This window comes from Sminthopsis crassicaudata, chromosome 1 (genome assembly GCF_048593235.1).
Source record: "Sminthopsis crassicaudata isolate SCR6 chromosome 1, ASM4859323v1, whole genome shotgun sequence".
NCBI lineage: Eukaryota > Metazoa > Chordata > Mammalia > Dasyuromorphia > Dasyuridae > Sminthopsis > Sminthopsis crassicaudata.
The window spans coordinates 728,504,074-728,531,357 of NC_133617.1; the positions used below are offsets into that span (position 1 = coordinate 728,504,074).

The following is a 27,284-nucleotide window of genomic DNA, read 5'->3' on the forward strand; positions in this document are numbered from 1 at the left end:
GACAATTAATTGTAGAACCTCAAATTATTGACCTGGTGGTTAGACCTAAGTATAAAGAGATCCCATCCTAATAGCTGGGCTTAGGATAAACACGCAAAGGTTGATGGCAGAGAGTTTTCCCTTCTTTCCATTAGTGTTAAAGTTTGAGTCCTTAAGCTACATTTGCCAACTTGTATTATCAGAGCAAATGATTTCATTTAAATGGAGAAAGTGAGGGTAGAGATACATGGGACATAGTTATCTTTCTTGGAGGAAGGATCGGCAAGCATTTTCCATTTCCACAAATGGTAGAATTAGGGATTACTTACCCTTTTCAGTAGTAATTTGGTAAAATTTTAACATTTTAGGGGAAGTTGGCTTTTAGATGTTTATTGTGTGATAAAAAATAAGGTAAGATTCTCCCCTCCTTCCAACTTCCTTTCTTTAAAAGAAAATAAAAAGATATCATTGTTTATCTTTTCTTTCTGCAAATCCTGGATACCCTCTGTATCCTTTATTACCCACTCTGTCATTCTATTAAGGAAAAGATTTTTTTAAAAGGAAGAAGAAAAAAATCAATGGGACTGATCAATACAGTAAAAAAACAAACAAAAAAAACCTTATCATCATATACAACTTTTTATACCCTCTTCTAGCTGTTCAAAGATGATGGATCATTATCTTATATCTCTTTGTTGGAGTCAATCTTTTTTTTTTTAAATTATGATATTCATTTTTTGTCATTTTGGAGTTCTTTCTACTTGTGTTGAGAATAAATATTTCAGTTCAATAAACATTGTATCTACCATGTGCTGGAGGTATTAAAAAAAAGAAAAAAGATGGGCAGTCTTTGTCCTCAAGGAGCTTACAGTCTAATAGGAAAGCAAAAGGGGGAGGACCAGGGTGTAGGAACAATCATGTTCCCTGAGCAGGGCTACAGATGGAAAGGGGAGAAGGAGCCCAGCCAGTCCTTTGGAGAGGAAAGCTTTGGGAGCAGTTAGAGCTGCACCCTCCAGCCCTCCAGTCACAGGAGAGTGGAGGCTTTGAGGGACTTGGAAAAGCCGAGTGTGGTGATGAGATTTCAGACCCGGGGAGGAGCATCCTAGTTGGTGGAGTTCCAACTGAGAGAGTGATAAATTTTGACATAAATTCATGGCTCTAAGGACTGTCTTAAGCCTAAAGACAGTCACTAGTCTAAAATGTGCTTGTTTTACAGGGGAAGAAACTCAAGCCAGAGGGGTAATCAGGGAGCTAAGGCAGCATCCAAGCCCAGGATCTTTGATTCTTAATCCAGCCTTTTTTACAATGTACCATATCATACTTGTCTTCGTAGAGCATCATCTTAGATGTAGCTCCTTGGAAAAGTTTATGAGTCCTTGAAAATGTTGCCATAGACTAGTGATGATGGTGGGTGGGTATGTGGGGGGAAATTTGGGAATTTCAGGGCGAGGAAAAGAGAAGAATCTTTTTCTGGATTTGAGAGGTTTGTGAAAACTTCCTTAGAGGCTCTTCTGAACAGATTTTGGTGTCTGTCATGACACTCGCTGTCTCAGTGGGATCTTTTGTGCCTGGATGTTTCTTGCCCCACTGTCTTGGCTGAAAATGATGACATATCTTTTCAGCACGAGAAGATTGGGTTTCCTTTTAGGAAAAACGCATTTTTCCTCTCAGCTCCTCAATCGTGTGACTGGTGTTAACAGGAAACTTGACTTGGGTGATATTGGACAAATATTCCAGAATAAGGAAAAGTTTAATTGTTCTCTCTCTCTGTGTCTGTCTCTCTGTGTCTGTACGTCTCTCTTCCTGGAAGATTACATAATTGGTTCACATGTAAGTGAAGCAAGATGTGAAGTCAAAAATATATTATAAGCAGCATTATAAACACATTCATGGGATGGGCCTTGGGTTTTGAGGCCATTTTCCTGGATTTGAATCTTGACTCAATTCCTACTTGGTGGGATGATTTTTAAGAAACTTTCTCATTTATATAGTGAATCATAAAAGCAATAACTAACATTTACAGAATGCTTTGCAAAATACTTTCCATATTCTGTGCTTTTTGATCTTTACAGTAAACTTTTGAGAGGCAGGTATTATTATTATTCTCCCTATTTTATAGATGAGGAAACTGAGGCTGGGAAGAAGTTAAAAGTCATATAAATAAGGAGCGTTTGAGGCTGGATTTGAATTCTATCTTTCCGACTCCAAATCATATACTGTTATCTACTGTGCTCCCAAAGAGATTTATTGATAAAGTGTGGTAAGGTCATTTGTCCCAAACCTGGAAGGAAGTTCAGTATCCGTCCACATACAAGGTTCCTGAAGAGAGTAGGAACCTTAACTACACATTTTGTGGGGCATATGGGTAGAGAATGGATCCTGGAGGCAAAGGGGTAGGAAGGAAGATTTCTTACAGGGAGAGTGTTCTCTGACAATGTCATCATAGAGTCTATTTGAGTACTCCTTGTAGCTCCAGAGTTGGGAGGGAGCTTAGAAGCTATTCCATCTCTTCCAGTCTTCACATTGTACATATGGGGAAACTGAAGCCCAGAGGCAGATGATTCATCCAAAGTCACTGTACTTTGAGTGTCCTATCACCTGAGCCAGTGAGGTAGAGACTGGAGAAGTCAATGAAGAGATTATCATTGTAATTCATTTGTTTGTAATTGGTACTGAAGATGAGCTGCTAACGTAAATGCAGGATTTCAGGAAGCTGGCAACTCTGGCCCTGATGGTGAAAGATTTTGAATTATGTGTGTAATAGGGGGAGTGATAAGGAGACAAGAAAGGGGAAAAATAGAGGGAGAAAGGGAAGAAGGGAGAGAGAGAGACAGACAGAGAGAAGAAGAGAAGAGGGAGAGAGAGAGAGGGAGGAAGAGAAGAGGGAGAGAGAGTTATTTTCCCAAAATGTCATTCTTGACCAGGCCAAACAATTGTGCTTCTCCCCAAAGCACTTGGGTGCATTCATGCATGTGTATACAATATATTGTCCTTCCCATTCTCCCCCTCCCCTCTCTCTTCTTCTCTATCTCCCTCCCTTCCTCTCTCCACCTCATTTCCCAGAAGTTATTTTGTGGTACTTGAAAGAAAATTCATTAAATGATCCACTCATATCCCCAACAGAGACTCGAAGAAACCCCAGAGCCTATTAGTGGTCTCAGACCATAACCCAGAAATGATTGGGGTTTGGGTATTTTGTAAGCTTTTGTTTAACTGGGAGGAAAGAAGCTCGGGACCAAAAAGGGAATTAGCCCACCTCGATTATGACATACTTCAAGATTTTTAAAACAACCAAAGAATCCATGCCCAGAAAAAAGGGAGCAAGTGTTTAGCTCTGTGCAATGCATTGTGGAATGAGGAATAATACAAGAAAACGATTCTGATTGGCTGAGCAGCTGCCAGTGTGATGTGCTTTGTTGTTAGGACAGATTTATCCTTGACCAAGTTCCTAATCCTGCTCAGCACATCCTCAGCTCCCAGGTTGGAGCTTGGGATATTGTACATAATAAATGACATCCCAGGTCTTAGGCTGGCTAGATCCAAAGGCTTACGTGAGAAAGCAGGCTGGAGTTCTGAATTCAGAGTGGGGGGAAAGCTCATCTCTGAGCTTGTGGCCAAATCTGAGACGTGCTTCTGTCTCTGTCTCTCTCTCTTTGTCTTTTCCTCTTCCTTTTTCTCTTTTCTTCCTACTCCATGACCCTAAATTGCTGCTCAGACCAGGTGTTTGAGACATTATTAAATATTGCTTAATATGCTAGTGGGATGTGTAAAAATGTTTGTCGCAGCTCTTTTTGTGGTGGCAAAGAATTGGGGAATGGCTGAACAAGCTGTGGTACACGAAGGTAATGGAATATTATTGTTCTATAAAAAAGATGAACAAGTTGATTTTAGAAAGACCCGGAAAGATTTGCATGAACTGATGCTGAGAGAAAAAAAAAGTAGAACCAGAAATACATTGTACACAATAACAGCAAGAATGTGCCATGATCAACTATGAAAGACTTGGTTTTTCTCAGCGGTTCGGTGATCCAAGGCAATCCCAATGGACTTTTTGGACAGAAAATGCCATCTACAATCAGAGAAAGAACTAGGGAGATTGGATGTAAATCAATATGTGCTAGATTCACTTTTTTTTTTTGGCTCTGATTTTTCTCTCCCAACGGGATTCAAAAAGCAATGGGCATTAAAAATAAGTAAATTTAAAAAAAAGAAAAAATATGCAAGTGAGGCTCCGAAGGCCACACAGGTACTTGGGCAGGAGAATCTAGATACTTTTTGACAAGTGTCATTCTTCAGCAGAATTGTGAGCAGTGAAGGAAGACTTAGGCCAGTCACTTAAAGACAATCTGATATCCCTAATACCTGCATTCTCACTTCCCTTGTGAGTAAGGGAAGGATGAGGTGGGAGGGGAAAGTTGTCAGGATATTTTCCCCAAATAAATAAAAAATGACATTCTTTGCAAATGAAGCTCGCCGCCTGCCTTTCACACATCCCTGGTCCCAATAGGAGGCCAACTCCTGGATGGCCAGGACCATGTTGGCCCAGAAATTTTTATACATGTTTGATGTAGGGATCGGCTCATAAATGTAGAGTAAATGCTGGTTGTGGATTTGATTCTCTTCAGTGTGACCTGGGATTCTCTAACGGAAAGTAGAAACTTTGGGACTCCAGCACCATTTTTGCAGCTTTGGGATTCATTCCCAAGACTACCTGCGTCATCCCTGGGATACCGGGTCTGGTGACTTCTCCGGGGCTCTAAGGACCTGAGCAGCTTCTCTCCTATTAATAGCAACAGTCAGGTAGTGATTCTCCCTTGGGACTTGCAAAGGCTGCCTCTGGGTTCCTGGAATGTTGCCGATTCTCTAGAAAGCCGTCTGCCCCCATGTTTGCTCTTGACTTTCATAACTTTTCTCCCCCTCATTTGAATGCTTGAGTTCTCCAGGGAGCTCTCTAGGGAGAACTCATTTCCAAACCAGGGTCGCAAATAGAGGAGGAGGAGGAGGGTACTTTCCCTCCTGGGCCATCCTACCAAGTCATATCAGGGCAACTGACTGGGGAAGTGGGACTCCTCACATCTGTGTCAGATGGCGATGCTAAAAGGCTTCCATGTTGCCCACGTCCATTTTTGTTGGATATATTTCCCCTGCTCAGGAGGCAGATAGCGACTTTGACTCATTGATATTTTCTAATTTGCTATTAGTGATGGAGTCTTAGGAGGGAGCGTGTGTGTGTGTGTGTGTGTGTGTGTGTGTGTGTGTGTGTGTGTGTGTATGTGTGTGTGTGTCAAGGGAATATAATTAGAGCACAAGCCAGGGTGGCCCTCTGGGTTTCCATGATATAATTGGTGGCTGACAGTGTTGGAGATAATGATGCAATCCATATAGATGGTGCAATATATCGACACTCAGACACAAACCCTGTTTGTTGTAGGCTACAGCCAGTGTGTGATGAAATGTGTCTGTGTGAGTGACGGGGATGGGGAGACCACTGACTGGTTTAGGAGGGCCTGGTGGAGAATACGCAGTCTTTTCTCCTTGCTTCCTTGAGGGGGTTTTATTAAAAGTAGCATTGAATGGGAATTCAGATGAACTTGCAGAGAAGAATCTCACAGCCCCACTTCCTCCCCATCAGAATACCATTGCCCAGGCTTCCTAGGGGATGGAGGGGTGGCGAAGGCCCCGGGACAAATCCCACCTTAGATACTTAGCTGTTTGACACTGGGCAACTTTTGACCTTTCAACTTAATTTTGTCATCTGTGAATGGGGGCAAAAATGGCACCCACCTTCTAGAGTTGTGAGGATCAACATATAGAAGTGCTTTACAAACATCAAAGCTATATATAATACATTTATATAGAGATATGTAGATGACTTATATGTAGTTATCTATAAGTAAAAATGATAATACTAGCTGGGTGATTCTGGGCAAGTGACTTAATCTCTGCCTCAGTTTACCTATCTGAAAATGGTATATTTTAAACCCTACATTAGGGACATCGTAAAGATCAAATGAGATAAAATAAGAAAATCTTTTTGTTAGCCATGTAGCATTGTATAAATGCTAGGATTATTGTTAACCCAATTAAAAATATTATTAATTAATGTTAATTCTCATCGATTTCTGATTCCAGTTTGCTTAGTTCAGTTCTGTGGTCACTTTATATTATTTCCTGAAGGACTTTCCAGATTTCCTTAGAAAAGGGATTCCTCACGCTTGTTGGTCTCTGGTAAGCTCTCCAGACTCCTCGTGCCTCAGTGTGCCAAAGTGATTTAGTGCTTCCCTCACTGCTGCTCATTTAGGTTGTTTCCACTTTTGCAACTGCTCCTTCTGCTCCTGTGAAAGTCTTTGAACTGGTAGCTGATTTTTGTTTGGCTTTGAATAATACTTTGGGGACGTTTTTGTCAACAGTGGAATTATCGGGTCAGAGGGAGATGCTTGTTTGACTGTAATACCAGCTGACGTTTACAGCCATGCTTTCAGATTTCCAAAACCCTTTCCATACGTTTTAGTCTCACAAATCCTTATAGACAAACATGAGAGATAATTTCACTTATTCCCACTTTATAGATGAAGAAACAAGTCTAGGTATATCTAGTAACTTGATAATAATAATTACACAAAAAAGGGGGACAGAGGTGGACAGAGACAGATAGATACAGAGAGATGCAAAGAGAAAGAGACAATGAGAATATATTTCCTGCCTCCAAGTTTGTTGCTTTTTTGCACCTCAGTTTCCTCATCTGCAGAATGGGGATAATGATAATACCTACCTAACAAAGTGGTTGGAGATCACTTTTGTGAAGTGTACTTTGCAAATCTTAAAGCAATCTATAACATCGGGAAAACTAGATGGTGGAGAGGAGCAGGGGGATGAATCCCGGTGTCTCTGGATTACAGGAGTTGAAGGGAGGTAAGTAAGACTGCAAACATGGAGGGCCTGGCTTGCAGAAGTTGATACTGAAGGCAGTAGACACTGGTTAGAAGCTACCCACTCATTGTCAGATGCCTCAGCAAACCTTGGGTGGGTGAAGAGTTCACTCCCACAGTCACTGGCCTGGCTGGTATGTCTGATTTTGGGGGGTCAGGGAGGGGTGGGGGAACATGATGGGTGGGGGTAGCCGAGAGTCTCAATGTTGAAGGCAAACCAGATGTAAAGCAAAAAAACTTTCTGCCAGCAAGCTTGATTTATTTATTTTAAATGATAACTTTTTATTTCCAAAATACATGCAAATATAATTTTCAACATTCACCCTGTTTTCCTCCCTTTCTTCCTCCCACCCCTTCCCTAAATAGCAACCAGTCTAGTAAACATTAAACGTGTGCAATTCCTCTCTACGTATTTATCATGCTACAAGAGAAAAATCAGATCAAAAAGGGAAAAAATGAGAAAGAAGACAAAAAGCAAGCAAACAAGAACAACAAAATAGTTGTGATCCACACTCAGTCCCCACAGTCTCTCTCTGGTTGCAGATGGCTCTCTCCATCACAAGTCTTGGAACTGGCCTGAATCACCTCGCTGTTGACAAGAGCCATGGCCATTATAGTTGATCGTTACCTAATCTTGCTGCTGTGTACAATGTTCTCTTGGTTCTGCTCACTTCATTAGCATGGTTGATTTAAATTGGATCTGTGTTGACCCTCTAGAGCTCCCCTTTTTTGGGGGGGGGTCTGTTCATTAGAAAATACAGTGCTGAAAATCTCAAAATGGGAAAATCCCCTTTTTGTCTAACTAAGGAAAGCAAATACTGAATAGAATTGCTTATTGACTAGATGGGGATCTTTTCTCCCTTGCCTTTATTGGGAATATTGAGATATTGAGCCCAGCACATCTATTTTTTTTATTAATTTTATAATTATAACATTTATTGACAATATATGCATAGGTAATTTTTTACATTATCCCTTGTACTCCCTTCTGTTCCGAATTTTTTCCCTCCTTCCCTCCACCCCCTCCCCTAGGTGGCAGGCATTCCCATACATATTAAATATCTTATAGTATATCCTAGGTACACTATATATGCCAGCACATCTATTTAACCCAAGATTTTATTTTATTTTTTTTAACTAAGTCCTTGATATCATCGTACTTCCAATATAAAAGGGATTATTATTTTTTGGTCGTAGGACCCATCATGTTTAGCCTGTTGCCTACTTGGCATTGGAGCAAGTGCCTACTAAATCCTTTTTCATTGATTGGTGCAAAGCTGGTCTATCTGGGTTCAGCTCCTTATTCTTTGCCTTCCGCTGTCTGTGTGATGTGGGGGAAGTCCCCCAGTTTCTCAGGGTCACATTTTACCCGTCTGCCATTGGAGTGGGTGGTGCTGGGTAAGTTCCTCTGCAGTGCACATGGAGAAACAATCGTCCAGCTTGGTAGGCTGCCCTTTGTCCCTCCGCGGGGCTGACCCAGGCTTGCTGTGCCCCTGGCTCCCAAGACCTCTCTATCTGACCACTGCTCAGCTCTTGTTTTCTATCCCATCCCCACCTGAATAAACATGGCCAGAACATCATGGGCCGCCAGCCTGAGAATCTCCAAAATTCCCCAGAGAACTGGTGATTCACCAGCAGGGGAAAGAGAGAGCAGGAGACAGACAGACCTTCTGGTCCAGATAATGCACTTCCTGCCCAGAAAGTGACCGGACGTTTCTTTCTTTAAAGGTAGTTTCCTTTAAGCAGATGAGCCCCCCACTCCACCCATCTTCTGGTTAGAGAACACAAAGCTCACTTTGAGATGGTGATGGAGTTTTCAGTCAGGAAGGAAAATTCTGTGGACCAGCCAGACCTAGAAAAGCTCTTGCAAGTTGGCTTCTTTGCCACTTTTCTCACTTCTCTCTCAAGCGTTTTCTTTCCTTGTCCTTGGACACTTGGTACAGTCTATTTCTTTCACAGTGGGCACTCTTGAGACAACCAAAATACCTCCCCCCACCCTCATTGGATCGGCATTTCTATTCACACCATCAAGTTTGGCCTTTGGGTTGTGGGTTCAGAGAGTAGCTCTTTGTACCTTGGCTAGCTCAGCTGGCCGCACTGGTGTCCTAAGAAGTCCAGAGCCGTGGACTGACGCCCAACGAGGACCGGTTACCCTTGCTGGGATCAGTAGCATACACATTGTGTTCCTAAACCCATGAGTCATCTTGGGACTTGTTGAAAGAAGATGGGTGAAATGAGGAGAAAAATCCACCCATCCTTCTTAGGAAAACAGCTCAGGGATAAGGTGGTCCAAGGTGAACAGAACTAGATGTGAAAATCTAAGCAATTTTTGACTTAAAAAGAAAAAACATCTCTTTCCCCTCCCATCCTCTCTAAGTTTTTAGGGGAGGAGGGGAAAAAGCATCTATTCAGTACCTACTATGTGTCCAGCACCGTGGTAACCATTTTACCAATATCTCATTTCATCTTCAAACTAACTCTGCCAGGCTTTATCCCCACACCCTCTTATTATCCCTGTTTTGGAGTTGAGAACACCGAGACCAGAAGAGATTTGATGTCATTAGTGTTTGTGACTGGATTTGAACTTGGGTTGTCCTGACTCCACGCTGCCTCACGGGGGAATAAAAAACTGAAAACTCCTGTAATCAACATGTGTAGAAAAGCAAAAATAAATTCCATCATAAAACAGAGTACGTCTCCATCTGTACCTGAGTCGATGTATCATCTCCCTCAAGAGGTAGCTCGTCAGCTTCCTAGCACGATCAGAATTCATAATCTTTATGGTGGTTTTGTTATTGTGTAAATTGTTCTAGGGACTCACCTCACTTTAGTGTGCATTGGTTCATCAAGTCTTTCTAGCTTTCTTCTTTTGTCACTTTTTACAGCCCAATAATGTTGTACCATTATATTCAAATGTCACATAATTTATTCAGCAGTTCATTCCCGAATGGATGGACATCCTCTTAATTTGAACCTTGATTTTCTCCTCAGAGCATTGGCATTTATTGCCTACAAAGACTAGTTAGTGAAAAGTTCTTGTCTTCTAGGAGGCTAGCTCAGAGACAGAGACAGAGACAGAGAGAGAGAGAGACAGACAGAGACAGAGAAGAGAGAGAGAGAGAGAGAGAGAGAGAGAGAGAGAGAGAGAGAGAGAGTGAGTGAGTGTGTGTGTGTGTGTGTGTGTGTGTGTGTGTGTGTGTGTGTGTGTGTAAAATATTCTTGAGCAGAATAGCCAGGACTTTTGGAATATTCTGTATAAAATGGTGGCTTTGGGAGGGAGGGTCGTGGAAGCTTGGGGATGGCTTTGTGGAGATGAAGCTTGAGTTGAGCTGGAAAGGAAAGTAGTCTGCTCTGAGCTCTTGGTGTGGGCATATTTTGATTTTTGTTCCGGATGATTTGGGCAGAGATGAAAAGAATGGGCAAGTCTGTTTTGTTTTCTTGATGATGATGCAGCTCGATTTGCTTTTCAGTGTTGATTGACCCATTTAAGGAAAGTGGAGGCTTACAATAAATTGTGTAGTCAGTCTTTTAATGAAGACTCTTAAAGCTTATTTAATAATAATAAATAATAATGTTTCCACAACATCCCTGGGAATGTAGGTGTGATTATTATCCCCATTTGACAGATAGGGAAACTGAGGCCATAAGTCCAGGTGACTTGCCCAGGATCAGATGGCTAGCAAGTTTAATGTTGGATTTGAATTCGGGGCTTCCTGGCTACTCACTGCACTGTCTAGCTGTCCCTACATCTATGTGAGGTGCGCAGAGAAGGGCACCTTTCTGTGCTGTTTTCGATATACAGACTGAGATGATCCCAGCCCAAGCCTTACAATTTTAGGGGACTGGTTCTTTTCTCTCTGATCTACTTTGGGCCCTGGTGACTTCTGTTCTGTCTTTAAAAAAAAAATCCATCCCTAAGCGAGTCCTTTCTCCGTGGCCTTTTTCTGTGCCTCCAGATCATGTCCACTCCTGAAGGGCCCCCTTCTTAAGCTGGCCCTGCTGGGGGGGAGGGGGTGTAGCATTTTTAACTGCTGGTTTCAAATGCCTCCATCTGTCTTACTGTCTAATTTAACATCGACTCAGAAAATGTAGCCAAGTGGGAGAGCTTCTCTTGCATGCTCTCCTTGCCTTTGAAGCCAGATTTTATTTTTGATGTCTGTAACAGGTGCTGCTTTAATAGAGTTTTGCTGTGTGAAGTTCTCCCCCTTTCTCCCCTCCCCACCATGGCTAACATTGTAAATTGATACCACAGATGAAGGAGCGTCATGTGACCCCCCCAACTTTCCTAACTAACACCCCAACTGTAGGACCCACCAGGCGATAGCAATTTGGCAGTCAGGGACTGCAGAAATGTTCCTTTGACTCCTGCCAGCAAGAAATAACTTCCAAACCCTGCCTTGCACCCTGTTCCCTTGGGGCTGGCTTTCCCTTAAATATGGGATTGAGTCATCTTCTGAGGTCCCATTCCAGGGTCTCCGTGGGCCTGCGGAGGTGACCCAGAGATGTTGATGGGAACCAATACGAGCCCGTTATAGCCCCTCCCACCTCGCTGTTTTGGGCCCAGCTAAGAAAGGCTGTGATTGAAATTTGGCCGGCGGACAGCTCGTGTAGCTGTTGTTTGAGGAGCCGGCCTGAGCAGTTCCGAGGTGTGGGGAACCAGAGACCCGGCCTGCGGCAAATCAGCTTTTTTCTATCTTTAGCCATAACAGCTTATGAGGGCTGGCTGCTGGGGCGGAGGGGGGTTGGGGTGTGATGGGACTGGTTCGAGAGAGTGGGGAGTCATGAGGGGATGGAGAAGCAGGTTTGAAATAAAATAACAATAACAGATTGATATGGTCCATCTTTTCGTGATCGCTCTTACAGCTTGTTAACAACAATAATCTTATTCTTCCCCCACCAGAAGTGTAATAGAAATAGGAGTCACAGCCAGAAAAAAGCCCAGAATCCACCTCCCAAAGAGTCAGTCAACTAACATTTTAAAGTATCTAGTAGGAATCTGTGTTTAGTCCTAGGGATAGAGAGACACAATAATCGCCAGCGTTTGAGATTCGTAAAGCACTTTACTTATGGGATCCTCACAATCCCTCCAAAGTGGGTGCCGGATTGTTAATCCATTTTATAGATGAGGAAGTTTCGCATCAACATTACATGAATGTCTAAAGCAGAATTTAAACTCCAGGCTTCCTGATTCTAAGACTGGGGATCTTAACTTAGCTGCCCAGGGAGACAGATAAGGCGATTTTTGTTGGGGAGGGCAATAGAAACTGGGTTATCAGGAAAGGAAGATGAGAAGTGGAGGATGGGGGTCTGTGGATGCTCATATTCAGCGAGTTGCCCCAAATCAGAACAGGTAATAAGTGACTGAGCTGGGATTCACCCTCCAATTCCTCTGTAAATCAGCTTTAGCACCATGCTGGCCAACTTCTGTGTATAAGTTCATAAGAACTTAGCTTCATTTGTCTTGATTTTGCTTTGATTTTGAGTCTGGACAGAGTGTAAAAATTCATCGCTCAGAATGAATGGGACGAGCTTTATAGGTCTAGACTCATTGAGTTTTTTAGGGAAGACTCAAGCAGCCTGGATTTGGGCAAATGTGGCAAGAAGATTGGTGCATTCTGGGAGTGACCCTCCCTTTGCTTTCTGTTAGGTGCTCCACAAAAGGAAGTCAGAGAACAATTTGAAATCTTCGGGATTTATACAGAAGCACTGACGTCCAATAGATAGATAGATGGCCAATATTGAGTCATGGAGGCCTGGTTTTATGAACTGGCTATGTAAACATGACTAAGTCTCTTAAATTCTAAGCCTCCTAGGAAGATTCTTTTGAGAGTATGAGTAACATAATGGTTATGATCTTGGGGCAGTCACAGATTTAGTGCTTCGATGTTCCCCTGCCAAAGTTCTCAAGAAAAGAAGAAGGCTATATTATTATCCAGCAGTTATAGACATTTATTTTATATTAATTAAATTTTTCAGATCCCCCAAAGTTGAGCTTTGCCAAATTTGTAGTCTTTAAAAAGCATGAAACAAATACTGGGAAACTGATTCCATTCATCAGCCCATTGACCTGTCAATAGATCAAGGCTTGTGGAGTAGGGGGGTCCACAGGGGTCAGCTAGTCCAATCCCCTTATTGACCAAGGAATCTTTTCTACAACACCCCTGAGAAATAATTTAAGAATAATATACTATTATTTCTCTACATTAGTAGAAGTCAACTTTTCCTAATTGGAAAATATACATCAAAATGTTAGAAAAAATTGCATTTTGGGGGGAGCCAAAGGGATAGTCAGGTGCAAAGTTGAAGGGTTCCCTCTAACAGGAAGGGTTAATCAGAGTCTGCGTTGTCTAAATGAAAACCCCTTTGAGCAAGGAATGAAACGGAGAATGTAATCAAGCCGGCTGGGGTTTGGAATAAATCGTATTTATATCCCATGCTGTGTATAGGAGAAGTCACTTGGCAAGGTTTTGTTTTGAAGTTCAATTCTCTGAGACGGCAGCTCTGGAAGTGAACAGTTTTGACACTCTCCAGCTGGAACCAGTTGGCTTTGGTGATGAGACCTAAGAGTTATGGTTGGAATCTGCTGGGAGCTGGGTCTGATTCTGTGTGTTTGGGGGGGATACCAAAGGGAGGAGGAGAATCTACTAGTGGCTTCCTGGTGCCACAAGTGGTTGGTGAATGAGAAATAGTTTGCCTAAGATGTTCTCCTTTGGATGGAACCAACAGAATTGCTCAGTGTCCTCTTCAGTGTCAGATTGACTGTGTTGGGTCACATGGTTCAGTGGAAAGAAGGTTTGGAGTGAGAGATCCTAGTTTTTACTCCATTGGCCAAATCACTTAACATCACTGGGTCTTCTATTTCCCTATTTCTTTACCTATTAAATGAGGCAGTTACATTGGGTAATCTCCAAAATCCCTACAAATCATCTTCTTCCTTGGTGAAAATCAGGTCTGTGAGAGAAAATAGTTTGTTCTTTGGTTCCTTCAGAAGTTATTCGGAAAAGAAGTGAGTACAAGGGATAATGCTGTAAAAAAATTACCCATGGATATGTACTATCAAAAAATTATTATAATTATAAATTTAAAAAAAAAGAAGGCACAGTGTTCAACAAAGTCATGAAAAGTGGAGCAATAACATGAAAAATTGAGAGATTGAATTTATATTTTATTAGTCAGTGGACTGGGATTGAAGCTCTCTCAATAGGAGATAGAAGATCAGATCTGTGAAGGAGGAGGAAAGCTACTTGGAGTTTGGTTAAAAGGGTTAACCTAGAATGAGATAAAGTGCCCAGTTAGAAAGTTATTACAGTAACATAGGCTAAAGAAAAAAAGATCAGAAAACAACAGGGAAAGAACAGGGCTGTTGACTTTGGGCCATTGAAAACATTTCATATCAGTTTTAGAAGCCAAGAGCTGCTAGATTTGGGAGAGGAGCAGGTGCAGAACCAAATGGTCTGGGCTAATTAGCAAATGGGAGCTAAGATGCCTGTGTGGGAAAAGGACTTGGAACTACTTGAAACATCTCATCAGAACTATGAAAGGTTCCTTGAAAATGTGAATTTTTTTCCCCTAGTAAAAAATTGTCATATTAAACTTTGTCGTCATTAAGGAAATAACTTCTCTTTGGGCACTGCCTCCATTGGGTCATGGGAATGCTGTCTCTACGGATTATCGTCGACTCAAACCAGATTCCAATGAGTTGAAGTGTGTAGATGTTTTCTGGGAAAGGTGAGAGAAGAGGAACAGATAATGGAAGGCGGGACCAGGAAAGGCAGGCCTTGCTTTGGTTTTGGTTAGGGGAGACTAGATCACGTCTGTACTCTGAAGGAGCTGGGATAGACACAGTTGGAAGACCAAGTAAGGACCACCTCTTCCTTAGAGGCTGCAGCTGGAGTAAGGGTTATGTGCTTTGGGGATAGTGTAAAATTATAGCTAGAAACAACCTTTGTCCATTTGGTCTAGGGGTTGCCAACCCTTTTTGTATCATGGGCCCTTTTGGCAGTCTTATAAAAGTATATGAATTCCCTTCTTTAGATAAGACAGAATTAGCATGAATAAAATTAAATATTTTTTTAAAAGAAAATTTCATGGACCCCAATGATCTAGTCCAACTTTTTTATTTTACAGATGTAGAAACTGAGGCCTAAAGAGGTTGTCACTCTCCCAGGATAATGAAGGTGGATCCCACCCTTACTTATGACATGTGTAGACAAGAATAAGTGACTTGAATTCCCCTCTGGTGGAGGGGAAGCTCCCAGTTGCTTACCATCTTGTTTATGGTGTGGAAGCTTTGTTTTGCTCCCATATTTCTCTTTTATCCACCTTCCCTCATCATTACTCCTGTGATGAGCAGGCTTATCAGCTGTGGAGAATCACCTTGATCTGAGGGAAATGACATTTTTTACCAGGGCCCTAAAAAGGAACAGCTCCCACACTGCCTCACTATAGGAACCTATAGCTGAGGGGGGTTGTGTTGTGCATATGATTAGGCAGCTCACTGGGGTCAGAACCGGGCTTCTAACCTAGGCACACACCCAACCCCCCTTTAATTAATCAATAATTTAATGAGTCAACAATTACGTGCCTACTGTGCCAGGCAGTGTGCTTAACTCAAATGCTTTAGAATATTCATCCCTCACTCCACTCACACACACAGAGTTTCTTGTAAAGAATTAGAAATAGTTTTCCGACTCAAGGGGAAAATGATTGGCCTCCATTGGGTGAGAGAGAGGACATGTTATAAAGGGGAAAGGGAGAAAAAGGGGGGAATGGGACCTTTCCCACATGTCCTTTCCCCCCAGGTATGTGGAACAGGCTCTCTCCCTCCATGAGTTTTGAGTTCTGGGCCCTGGGAGACTTGTGAAAAAACATGGAGTGAGGAAGAGAAGACCCAGAACTTCTGGGAAAGAAGGAACTTGTTTATCCCCGTTGGATCTGATTTGTTCAAGTGTTTGTTTAAAAGAAATGCCACTTTGTAAGAGGCGGCCTAGGTTCCTTGTTCTGTGTGCAAGAATGCTTTGATTGGCTGGGGACTCTGACACTGTTTACTCAGAAACTCCCCATTGAGCAGCTTGGACCCCCCTGGACGCAGTCACTTTCTTTATTCAGCAGGTTCTCAAGTGTCCAGAACTGGCTCTCGAGAGTGAGGGGGGCCTGGCCAGCAGAACGAGGGAGCAGGACCACTCACTGGCCTCCTGGAGCATCTGTTTTTCTTCTCCCTAGCCAGGACTTGGTGGTTATGAACCCTGCGGGTTTGCCAGAAAAAGGGATTAAAGAAGCAAACAAATCTTTTGTGGGAAAACAAGCTCTTAGAGGGGCAAACACTTTCTGCTGTGGCCTAGAAGTTGGAATCAACCGAGTGAAAGCAAAGTGAGGCCATTTTGGGCTTTTTTCATAGGGAAAAATAGTCACATGGCTAATGCTGGTCCCAAATCCTCTTGGCTTTTATCTTAGGGGAGAAATTCAGTTTAATTACGTGTGTTAAAATGTGCAAGGTTCTGGGAATATAGAGTCATCATTTTCATCACTCAGCTGGTCCCTGTGTCTGTGAGGGTCAGAACCACAATCTAAAATTTATAAATATTACCCTCAGAGAGCTTACAGAGACACTTGTTAAAAATGTCATCCAAGTCTTAAGACTTTGAACTATAAATTTAAAAAAAAACAAAAACATGGCGGTATCTGGCATGTAGTAGGTGCCTTATAAGTGTTGATTGAATTGATGAGTTAATCCATGATTGTGTAGCAGGCAGGAAGGACTGAATTGTTGGTCCTCTCCATAATTCCCCAGCGCTAGAGCTATAACCCATTACCTTGTCCTGACTGGTGTCCTCTCTCCAGAATCTCTTCCACCCTAGTCCCAGATTTTCCCAGGATGCCTGAAAGACAGCTAATTGGCACAATGCTGGTTTTGGAGTCACAGGAAGTACCAAGTTCTGATTCTGCCTCAGACATGTTGGAATATTGTGACCCTGCACAAGTCACTTATTTTTTAATTCAACTTTCCTTGTTCTTGTGTTTCCCCAGTGCTCAGCATATAGTATGTGCTGAATAAATAAATGTTCATTGGGATTGATTCTTAAGTCTATTCATTCATAGCTATTTCATAGCTGCCTAGCTTACAAAAGATATTCCTTTTGGTCTTAGTAAGGTAATTGGGGTTAAGTGATTTGCTTAGGGGGTCACTGGTAAGTGTTAAGTATCTGAGGTTGGATTTGAATTCAGGTACCTTCTGAATCCAGTGTCGGTGCTCTGTCGGTCTGTACCTTCTAGATGCCCCCTTTTTGTCTTTTAACATTTCCTGGGTACTAATACAACACAAACTATTTGTTATCCTCCCTCCTCCCTCACTACTTCATTTCCTCATCTAAAATTTCTTGGGTAAGGTTTTTAATGCTATTTTTTGTGGATAAACCATTTAAATTATTAGTACTCAGAGTCTTTTTCGGGGCCCATTTCATCAGATCTAAATGTCTTGCTGGGCCATTGAGAACCTCTATCATCTGGCCTCACTTTGCCCTTTCTGATTTAATTCCCAGCACACCTCTCTTCTCACCATTTTCTTCTTATTTATTGTCACATATATTTTGTGCCGGTTAGAGTATTCTTGCCTTTGTGCTGTGCTATAAACCCCTCCACCTTTCTTTTCTTTCCAAGGCTCATTTGGAACCCCCTTGGGCCCCTCCCCAACCTTCTCCAGCACTTCTGTGTCTCAGTTATTCTAACCAGCATTAGTCTTTTCTAAACTTCTAAACAGCCAACTTGGACATATCTTATAGTACGTAGTAGTGGCTAGATTCTTTATCGTTTGCTCTGTGAAAATCTCATTGCCATAGACTTAAAAGAATTCTCCCCCATTGGTATTATAATTCAGTCATAAAGGTTTTTTTCCCTGCCACTTGTGACCCCATTTGGGGTTTTCTTGGCAGGGATATAGGGATGTTTTGCCATTTCCTTCTCCAGCTCATTTGACAGATAAGAAAACTGAGGCAAAAGGTTTAAGTAACATGCCCATAATCACACAACTTGTAAATTTCTCAGACCAGATTTGAACTCAGGAAGATGAATCTTTCTGACTTCAAGCCATGTGTGACAGGTAATAAATTCACAGAATTAGAATCAGAAATATTCTCCGATACTGCCTCTTCTGACCCACACCCGCCTAGAAGTCTCTTGTAATTTTTTTGGGGGGGCAGGCAAATTTCTTTTAACTATCCATCCATCCACCCATCACCTTATCTATCCTATCTATTTAATATTTCCCCCCAGTTTCATAAATTGCTTAAATGATCACTAAAGTATATATTCCATTTCTGTATAATTTTCCCCTGCTCCTCAAACCCACACTGCACTTTGGCATTACACTCCGTAGATAGAGACTCATCCATTATGAATTTCAGTGGAACGAGCATTAGAATTGGAACTAAATGACGTGGGTTCAATTCTTTGCTTCTCCACTTAGTATCTGTGCAATCTTAGATGATCATGTCTCATTTCTGGGCCTGGATCAGAGGCCCTATGAACTTGTTTCAAAATATAATTGGGAAATAATTAACAAAGAAAAATACAACAAAACCTGAATAACATTTTGTATGAAAATTTAAGTCCCTATTATATGGCCTATATTTCCCCTAGACACCGAGATGATGCTTCTGGAGCAGGTGACCCCTCTCTGGGTGACGGTCCTAGGAAGGTGCAGATCTTTAATTCTCTGAGTCTTTGCTGAAATTCTGTTATTTCAGCACCTCTCTTCCTATTACCTGTGGTCTTCTCTGTGCTTTGGAGGGAGAGGTGGATCTTTTCACCCTCTCTGTGCCCTCAACTACGTATGTTATGAATCGTTAGTCATGGTCTTTTCATCAAGTCTCCATTCACTTCTTGGTAACTGCACAATGAGTTAATTGAGTTGTGGACTTCTAAGAGTAGGTCGAGGTTTTTATCAGGAACTATGTTTTTGGTATAGTTGAGACAAGGACATATTGTTACCATTCGTTGGTAAACCATAGCTGTTAGCAGGTGAGAGAGAAGAAGGGAGGGATAGAGAGCGAGAGAGAGACAGAGACAGAGAGAGACAGAGAGAGAGAGAGTGCAAGAGAGGGGGGGGGAGAAAAAGAGAGGGAGAGAGAGAGAGAGAGAGAGAGAGAGAGAGAGAGAGAGAGAGACAGGGAGAGAGAGAGAGAGACAAGGAGAGAGAGAGGGGGGAGAGAGAAAGAGAGAGGGAGAGAGAGAGAGAGAGAGAGAGAAAGAGAGGGGGAGAGAGAGAGAGAGAGAGAGAGCGCACGGGAGAGAGAGAGTGAAAGAGAGCGCAAGAGAGAGAGAGAGAGCGAGAGGGGGGAGAGAGAAAAAGAGAGGAGGAGAGAGAGGGGGGGGAGGGAGGGGGGGGAATCATAGATTTAGAATTTTCAGAGGCTTCGGGGGTCATTCTAAATTCCCCTTTTTACAAATGAAGAAACTGAGGGCCATAATAAACAGCTCAGCTAGGATTTGAACTTGGTGCTCCCAATCTAACTCACTTTATACTTTAGATACATTATAAAACATTCTGCATGTTAAGTAACATTGTGATACTCTATGGCCTGTTTTACTGAATGTTTGGCAATCAGCCAAAACTTGGTTAATATGATGATGAAACATAAGGTACCATGTAAGTAAATGACTTGTTAGAAAGTACATTTTTTCTGAAAGGCTCAAGGAAGGATCTGCCTGCAGAGGATCGATGTGGGGGAAAGATGGGTTTCATATTTACTGTGGAAAAAACAAACTTTATTCATGTTCTCGTTCTCTCTCAGGCAGCACAATAAGATCCGCAGCGTGGACGGGAGCCAGCTGAAATCTTATGTTTTCTTGCAAATCCTGGACCTGAGTTCCAATAACATCACTGAAGTTCGAAACACTTGTTTTCCTCATGGACTGCAAATAAAGGAACTGTAAGTTTCCTCTGCCCCAATGACATTTTCACTGCAGTTTGGGGAGTGGGAAGCTCTCCTTGGACCTTGCTGCCCCTGAGCTTTTGCAGCTTTGAGTTCATCTCCCCTTCCTTCAGGGCACTGGCAAGTGACTTAGGAATAATTCCTTCTACCTCGTGGCAAACGGTGGCCAGTCCTTCTTTCTTAGGAAAGTTGGTGGAGGAGATTGGGCAGACACATAAAGGCAGGAAGAGTTCTTTAGGACAGTTACAAGGGTTCCAAGTCATTAGCGCACTTTATCTGTTATTAGTCTATCAGGTAGGATAGACGATCATTGGATCAGCCAGCCTGGGTATTCTCTGTCAGATGGGGACGGTGGTGATCACTCAGATAACTCAGCCATAAGAAGAGTGGGAGAAGAGGGAATTTCAGCCAACATTCGTTAAGCGCAGTTCTCTGGGCGGGAGATGTGTTGGCCCATGGGATGGAGACATAGAATGTCCAGACTGGAAGGTGTTCCAGTGGTATCCAGTCCAGCTCATACATAAACATGGCTGCTCTCCACAAGATAGCGCAGGACTTGTGATCACCTCACTATTCTTTAGGGCAGGGGTTCTCAAACTATGGCCCGAGGGCCAGATGCAGTCTGCTAAGGACATTTATGCGGTCTACTGGATTATGGCAGATGGGCTGAGGGGTGGAGACAGAGTGTGAGCTTTTGTTTTTCCTCTAGTCCGGCCTCCAACAGTCTGAGGGACAGTGACCTGGCCCCCATTTAAAAAGTTTGAGGACCACTGCTTTAAGGAATTCATCACACTCCGGGACGGCTAAATCTTGAGCTCCAGGTTCTCCCTTCTGGAGGCTCCTTTCCTAGCTTGTTTTTCAACAAAAAGTTGGGGGGAGGAGAAGAGAGAAAACTTATTGGTAAAAAAGAGCTCTTTGAATTTTACTCAGTTATAAAATACTGAGTGCCCACAATGTTCCTTGCACGGGGCATACAAAAAAATTAGACAGTTCCCGTCCTCAAGAGGCTTCCATTCTATTGGGAGAGACAACATGTGTATGTACATAATTTATATAAAATAAAACTAAGGTAATTTTGGGGAGTGAAAAGGCACCAGCCACTGGGGACACAAGGATTAGAAAAAGGCCTCAGTGCTCCTATAGCTCCATAAGATACAGCTAATAACTTGTGGTCATTTTAGTCAACTCTAGATAGCCATTTGTGGTGAAAGTGTTTGGACAGGAATCCATTACTTAGCCCTTCCAGGCTGCTCAGTGGCGGTTTACAAATGTCCAAGTGAGGCTTAGGGACAATGTACTATTTCTGTGCTTTGAGTAAACGTGGACGGTTTGTAGGCCCCATGGGACAGATTTGGGTGGGGGGGGTAACTGCTAATTGCATCCAGTTTAGGTATAGACAATGACAGAAGGAAAAAGGGCATGGCAGTACCCTTGTGCCCCCACATCTCACAGGGGAATTTGAGCGTTAAATGAGATACTATAGATAAAGTACTATTACTGATGTTATTGCTGTTATCACCATCATCATCATCTTTACGATTATTATGGTGGTGCTATTCTTTATTAAGAGTCCAGACTCTCCATGTTGGCAGCAGTGGAGGCCTTTCTATTCTGGGCCAGAGCAGCCAGTACATTTTTATCAGACTGCCCTATTTAATCTGAGGTGTTGGGAACAAATAGTTCAGCAAAATTTGCAAGGAGTCCCTGTGTGCCATCTTTTTAACTCTGAGTCATGTAGAAGAGAGTTGGTTCCCCCCCCCAGTCATCCTACGACCTTATTCCTTTATATTTTTGCCCAGAAAGTTAACATTTGTGTACTGTCAGGGATAGAGAAAGCCATTGGAAATAGTATAACTTCCCATGGTCCGTGAGACTCTCTATCTGCTTCTCTGGATCCATAGGAATATACTTGGGAAGCATATATGGAATCCCAGTTCACAAAACTCAGGGTGGGAGAGTTCATGTATTTTACATATATACATACAGTGGGATTTTCCTTGCTGCTGAAAGGGTGTTTTACTTGTTTGTTTTTAACTTTACAGAATAAAAAGTCAATTCAGAGAGATTCCTTTTAAAAAGGATGCTTCTTTATTGCATTTAAAAGTAGGATTCAGGGGCAGCTAGGTGGTGCAGTGGATAGAGCACGAGTCCTGAAGTCCAGAGGACCTGAGTTCAAATGTGGACTCAGATACTTAACACCTCCTGGCTGTGTGACCTTGGATAAGTCACTTAACCCTAGTTATGCCAGCAAAAAACAAACAAATAAATATATAAATGATTCAGTTTTACCCCCCACACTACTGCTAGAACCTACCCCCATGTAGGTTTTAAATCAGTCCCCCCCCCCCTTTCTTGGAGAAGGCTGTTTTCCCAGATTTTGGATTCCTGATGGAACCCACTGGTTTAGAATTCCCTTCCTGTTTGGGGTTTTCTCAGGAAATCCCTGAGGCAGCCTTCTACCTTAGCCCTCCTTACACTGAGGGGATTGATAGCTTCTGAGCCTCTTGAGTCTGCAGGTGATTTGGGGGGGGGCATGACTCAGAGCTCAACCCAGTAATAGGGAGTTAGGAGTTCTGGCTTCTGCAGTTATTTTGATGATAATTTGCCTCCTAAAAAGGCTGAAAACAAATCTTTTCTGATTTGACCATGTTTTGGAAGGTTCCAATGTGCTAGAACTTGTAGGGTTGTCTCTGCAGGGGACAGAAAACAGTGGAAAAGCTGTGTAAACAGACCCCAGCCACTTCAGAAAGAGCCCATTCATGTGTGTAGATAACTAATCAAGTCCAGCTTAGGGCACCGATGCCTGTGATGTGCCAGACACTGTGAGAAGTGCTCCATGGGCCTTGTTCTCAGGGAGCACCCAGTCCAAGGGGGGGGAAACTGTCCAGGCCAAATCAAAGATAATCAGCAGGGAAAAGGTGCTAGAATTAATTAGGAATCAGATTAGAGGGGATGTTTTAGGGGGGATTTGGAAGCAAGCCAGGAGCTGGGGCTAAGGAGGGAGGCATTCTAGGGATGGGAGACTGCCAGTGAAAATTGGGGATGGGAATGTCAAGAAGGTCACTGTGGATGAGGTGAAAGAAGATGGGAAAAGTTTTGGGAGGACAAGTTGTGAAGGGCCTTGAAAGCCAGAATATTTCCTGTTTTGTTGTTCTTTGCCTTACTGCTGAGTCAGTCAATGGGACTGGTCCCTCCGCTTACTGTGCTGTTATGAATTATTGCAGCCACCTGGGGAGCAACCGCATCAGTACCCTGGAACCGGGAGCCTTCGACAGCCTCTCACGGTCCCTGCTAACCCTCCGCCTGAGCAAAAACAGGATCACCCAGCTTCCTGTCAAAGCGTTCAAGCTGCCCCGCCTAACCCAACTGTGAGTAGTCGCCGGGCACTCCCGTGAGGGTTCGCCAACTCTCCCCGAGACAGAATTTCTCCCCCAAGACCTGCAGCTCTCTTGCACGCTCCTGCCTCCCCGGGCACCTCTCAGACTTCATGTAAACTCTTATTAACGGGCCTGCGGTGACACCTAATAAAAACAGACGAGGAGTTTGGGCTGGGATGTGTTGGCAGCCTGAGGCTGACGAGAGAAAGCGCAGTCGCATGTGCGGCGGGCGTTCTTGGGGGCATTTTCTGAGACGAAAGCTAGAGCTACAAGTCTAAGTGCTCCGTGGGCTCAGGCTGGAGGCAGATTGGTTTCCATTGTGTTTGCTTTGCCGGGGTGGGGGGTGTAGGGCTGGTAGTGGGAACAGCTCTGTTTCTTTCATTTTAATATCTGCTGGGCCACACAGTTCCCTTTTAAAGGGCCATAAAATGTAACGAGGGTAGCAGCGAGCGGCAGTGTCTGGGGAGACGTTCCAGGCCAGCAGAGGGCCGGGATGGCTGGGGTTTGGTCGTCACTTAGACTCAGTTGGGCTAAATTCATTCCTAGAAAAACATGACCCGGGTTGAAGTGTATGGAATCGTGACAGTTGCAGGAGGTTTATTTTATTTTCAAGTATTTAATCTTGGATGTGGCTGTTGAAAGAAAAAAACCTTTTTGTCAAAGCACCAGTCTTGTGTGAGACAGAATATATACTGGGTACAAGAAGCCTGTTTATATACAAAACACTTAAAAGTTTTCAAAGAACATTTTATTCGATTTTCAGGTCTTTCCTCAGGGCTGCTGTTATGCTCACTCTCCACTTTACTTTTACTTGCACACACACACACACACACATACACACACACACAGTTTCAGTAACTATCTATTTGAGGCTGGCGTAGAGAAATCTCGATTTAAGGATGATTTGGGCTTCACAAAGGTTGGTTCAATAACCTTTCAAATGCACTAAGACCAAAGTTAATTGAAACATTGGCTTTTAGTTTAGTTAAGGTTTTATTAGTTTTTATTAAAAAGCCACGCCAACAAGATCAAGGACTATAGGCTTAAAAAGCTGAAAGGTCTCATAGATATCATCTGTTCCAAACTTGACACCCATCGAAAAGACCCTCTTCCCCCGAGGACACAGGCTGAGTACAAGAATGGTGCATGATTCCACACAAAGCTCTGTCCAGTCTGCTACAAAGAGCTTCTCGAAACATAATTTTCTTCTTCATTTACAAGGGGAGTGGTGGGTGAGGCTTTGGCATCCCTTCCCTTCATGTGGGTGGGTGGCAAGGTCAGGGCGCAAGGTGGATTATTGCTGTGGGACCCATTTTCTTCGGCTTCCAGTCGTGAACAAAACAAACACCAGGGTCGAGTTCATCCTGCTGAATTAGAGCATCCTCAGAGGAAAGCCTTCTGACCACAGTCGGAACCCCCTCTTCATTCATTGTCATGAATGGCGCCTCTGAAATTTAGCGGATGAAATGTGAGAGCTGAACTCATTCAGGGGCCGGGGGGAAATGGTTGATCGGGGCCTTATCAGCGGAGAGCATCTCTGCATTATTGCTTCATTCATCACTAATGGTCCCTCTTCAGTGTCATTCCCTCCAATGCCAGTCCGAGGACAGGTTTCCTTGGGATCCAGGGGGATTTCACTCTCCCCAAGTTTTCACCCTCTCCTTGCCTGCCCCCACTGCTCCTCATGTGTTCTCTTGGTCTCCCCTCACAGGGAGCTGAATCGGAACCGAATCCGTCTGATCGAGGGACTGACGTTCCAAGGGCTCGATAATTTGGATGTGTTGAAGCTGCAGCGCAATAACATCAGCAAGCTGACGGATGGGGCTTTCTGGGGTCTGTCCAAGATGCAAGTGTTGTAAGTAGTAGAGGGCACGTGGGTTCCTTTTTGCTAGGAGGTCCCTTCTCTTGACCGATGTGGGCCTTCAACTTAGGGACCACCATTCTCCACTCATGGGAACTTGGGTAGAAGGAGGCTTACCCCAAACCTGGCAAACAATTTATTTCCAGGCTCTGGAGAAAACTCAGTTGGACCAATGTTTAAGATTGACAAATTTGGGTAGCTTAAGTAGCCCTGCTCCTCTCCACGGATTCCCCTCCCCCTTCTCTATCTCCTGCTTATGTTTCTGTTGCCTATAAGAAGGAACCAAGAAAAGTTACCTCCCTCCTTCTCCCATCCTCTCCCTGAACTTCCTCACACCCTCCAGCCAGATGTGCTTTTAGAGTTTTAGAGTTATTCTTTGTCTCCAGGTGGGCTTGAAATGGAGAGTTTATTTTGAGAGATTTATTTACGTCATACATCTTCTTTGTTAATAATGGCTCTCTTTAGTCATTGCAGATGTCTTACTTTCATCAGAGGAGCTTTGTCCTTTACCAGATGTTTACTGCTAGAAAACTTGATTTATTTTTCAAAAAGTAACTAGAGAAGAAATATTCTAAATGAAAAACAAAAACTTCACTCACTTTTGACTTAAATACATTCATTAAGTACCTACTATTTGCTAGGCACTGTGTTAAGCACCAAGGACATGAAAAGACAATCCATGTCCTCAGAGAGCTTGCCATTGAATAAACTCTAATAAACCTAAATACTGATGGTGCTTTTGCCTGAGCAGGGGACCAGATCCTCCCAAACAGATCTCTGGGTAAGGGTGTTCCCTAGCTCTCAAGGTAAAAGGAAGGGTTTTGCGTGGCGGGGCTGCTCTGATTGGCTCTGCTCTTGGCTGTAGGCATCTGGAGTACAACAGCCTAACGGAAGTGAACAGCGGCTCGCTCTACGGCCTTACGGCCTTGCACCAGCTTCACCTGAGCAACAACTCGATATCTCGGATTAACCGCGATGGCTGGAACTTCTGCCAGAAGTTACATGAACTGTAAGTGCTTGGCGCTGGCTGTTGGGGAGACAGGGCTGCAGACTCTGTTAGGGAACGTGCTCATCATTCAGATGACACAGGGTCTAGTGGAGAGGGTTTCCTGCTTGGGAAAGGAGGAGAGACCTTTCCCAGATCTTGGCAGGTATGTCAGGACCCCAGTCTCGCAGGAGTCGGATTAGGAAATTAGGCTCCTGTCTCACCTGGTGCTGTGTAATTATGCTCTAGACCAGTGGTCCTCAAGCTTTTTAAATAGGGGCCAGTTCACTGTCCCTCAGACTGCGGGAGGGCTGGACTATAGTAAAAACAAAAGCTCACACTCTGTCTCCGCCCCTCAGCCCATTTGCCATAACCCAGCGGGCCGCATGTCCTCAGCGGGCGCATCTGGCCCGCGGGCCGTAGTTTGAGAACCCCTGCTCTAGAGGTTGTGGTCCTTGTGAGCTGCTTTCCCCCCCTCAATTTTGGGTTAAAAACCTTAAGGAACACCTCTCTGGGCCCAAGGATTTGCTCTGCTGCTGCTGCTTAATGGGGAGGGAATCTGGCTGTATAATGGGGGCTTGATTCAGTTCCCAAATCCAGGGGAAGAGAATACACCGGGGAGCCTGGATTCCTGGAGTGAAAATGCTTGAGGGTAGCCTTGAAATAGAACTTGGAATACTTGCGTATCTTCCTCCACACCTGTTGTTAATTGGATTGCCTCCTCCATTTCCAACGGGGTTCTCCTGTTTTGTAGTTGGGTTTTAAAGTAGATTGGGAGGGTCTTCCTTAAATTGAGGAGGGTTCAAATCCTTCCTTAAAAATGTATATTTACTTAACCCCTAATTTCAGAGACAAGAAGGTATGTAAAATGGGGATCACATTTTTAAGTTAAATTTATTATTTTTTTTATATACATTGCTTTATGAATCATGTTAGGAGAGAAAAATCAAGACCAAAAAGCAGATGATGATTTACATTCACTCTCCATAGTTCTTTTTTCTGGGTGCAGATGGTGGTTTATATCCAAAAACTATCTAACTAGCTATCTATCCAAAGTTTATTGGGATTGCCTTGCAAAAATGGGAACAATATTAATACCCATCAAATGTATCTCCCAGGATTTTGGCTTCTATCAAATGAGTTGACTTTTGTAAAGTGTTATATTAATGTGAGCTTTTCTTAAGTGTCTTGTCTGTGGTAACACCGAAGGGGAGGGCACAGATG

The 27,284-nt window shown here is 43.3% G+C and overlaps 1 protein-coding gene across 1 annotated transcript in view; it reads left to right on the plus strand.

Moving 5' to 3' along the window:
* Positions 1-27,284, plus strand: part of LRIG1 (leucine rich repeats and immunoglobulin like domains 1) — a 131,139-nt gene that overhangs the window by 76,028 nt on the left and 27,827 nt on the right. The window contains exons 4-7 of the mRNA XM_074284149.1: positions 19,697-19,834; positions 23,062-23,205; positions 24,926-25,069; positions 25,941-26,084. Coding sequence (XP_074140250.1) covers positions 19,697-19,834; positions 23,062-23,205; positions 24,926-25,069; positions 25,941-26,084 — 570 coding nt within the window. The remainder of the gene's footprint in view (positions 1-19,696; positions 19,835-23,061; positions 23,206-24,925; positions 25,070-25,940; positions 26,085-27,284) is intronic.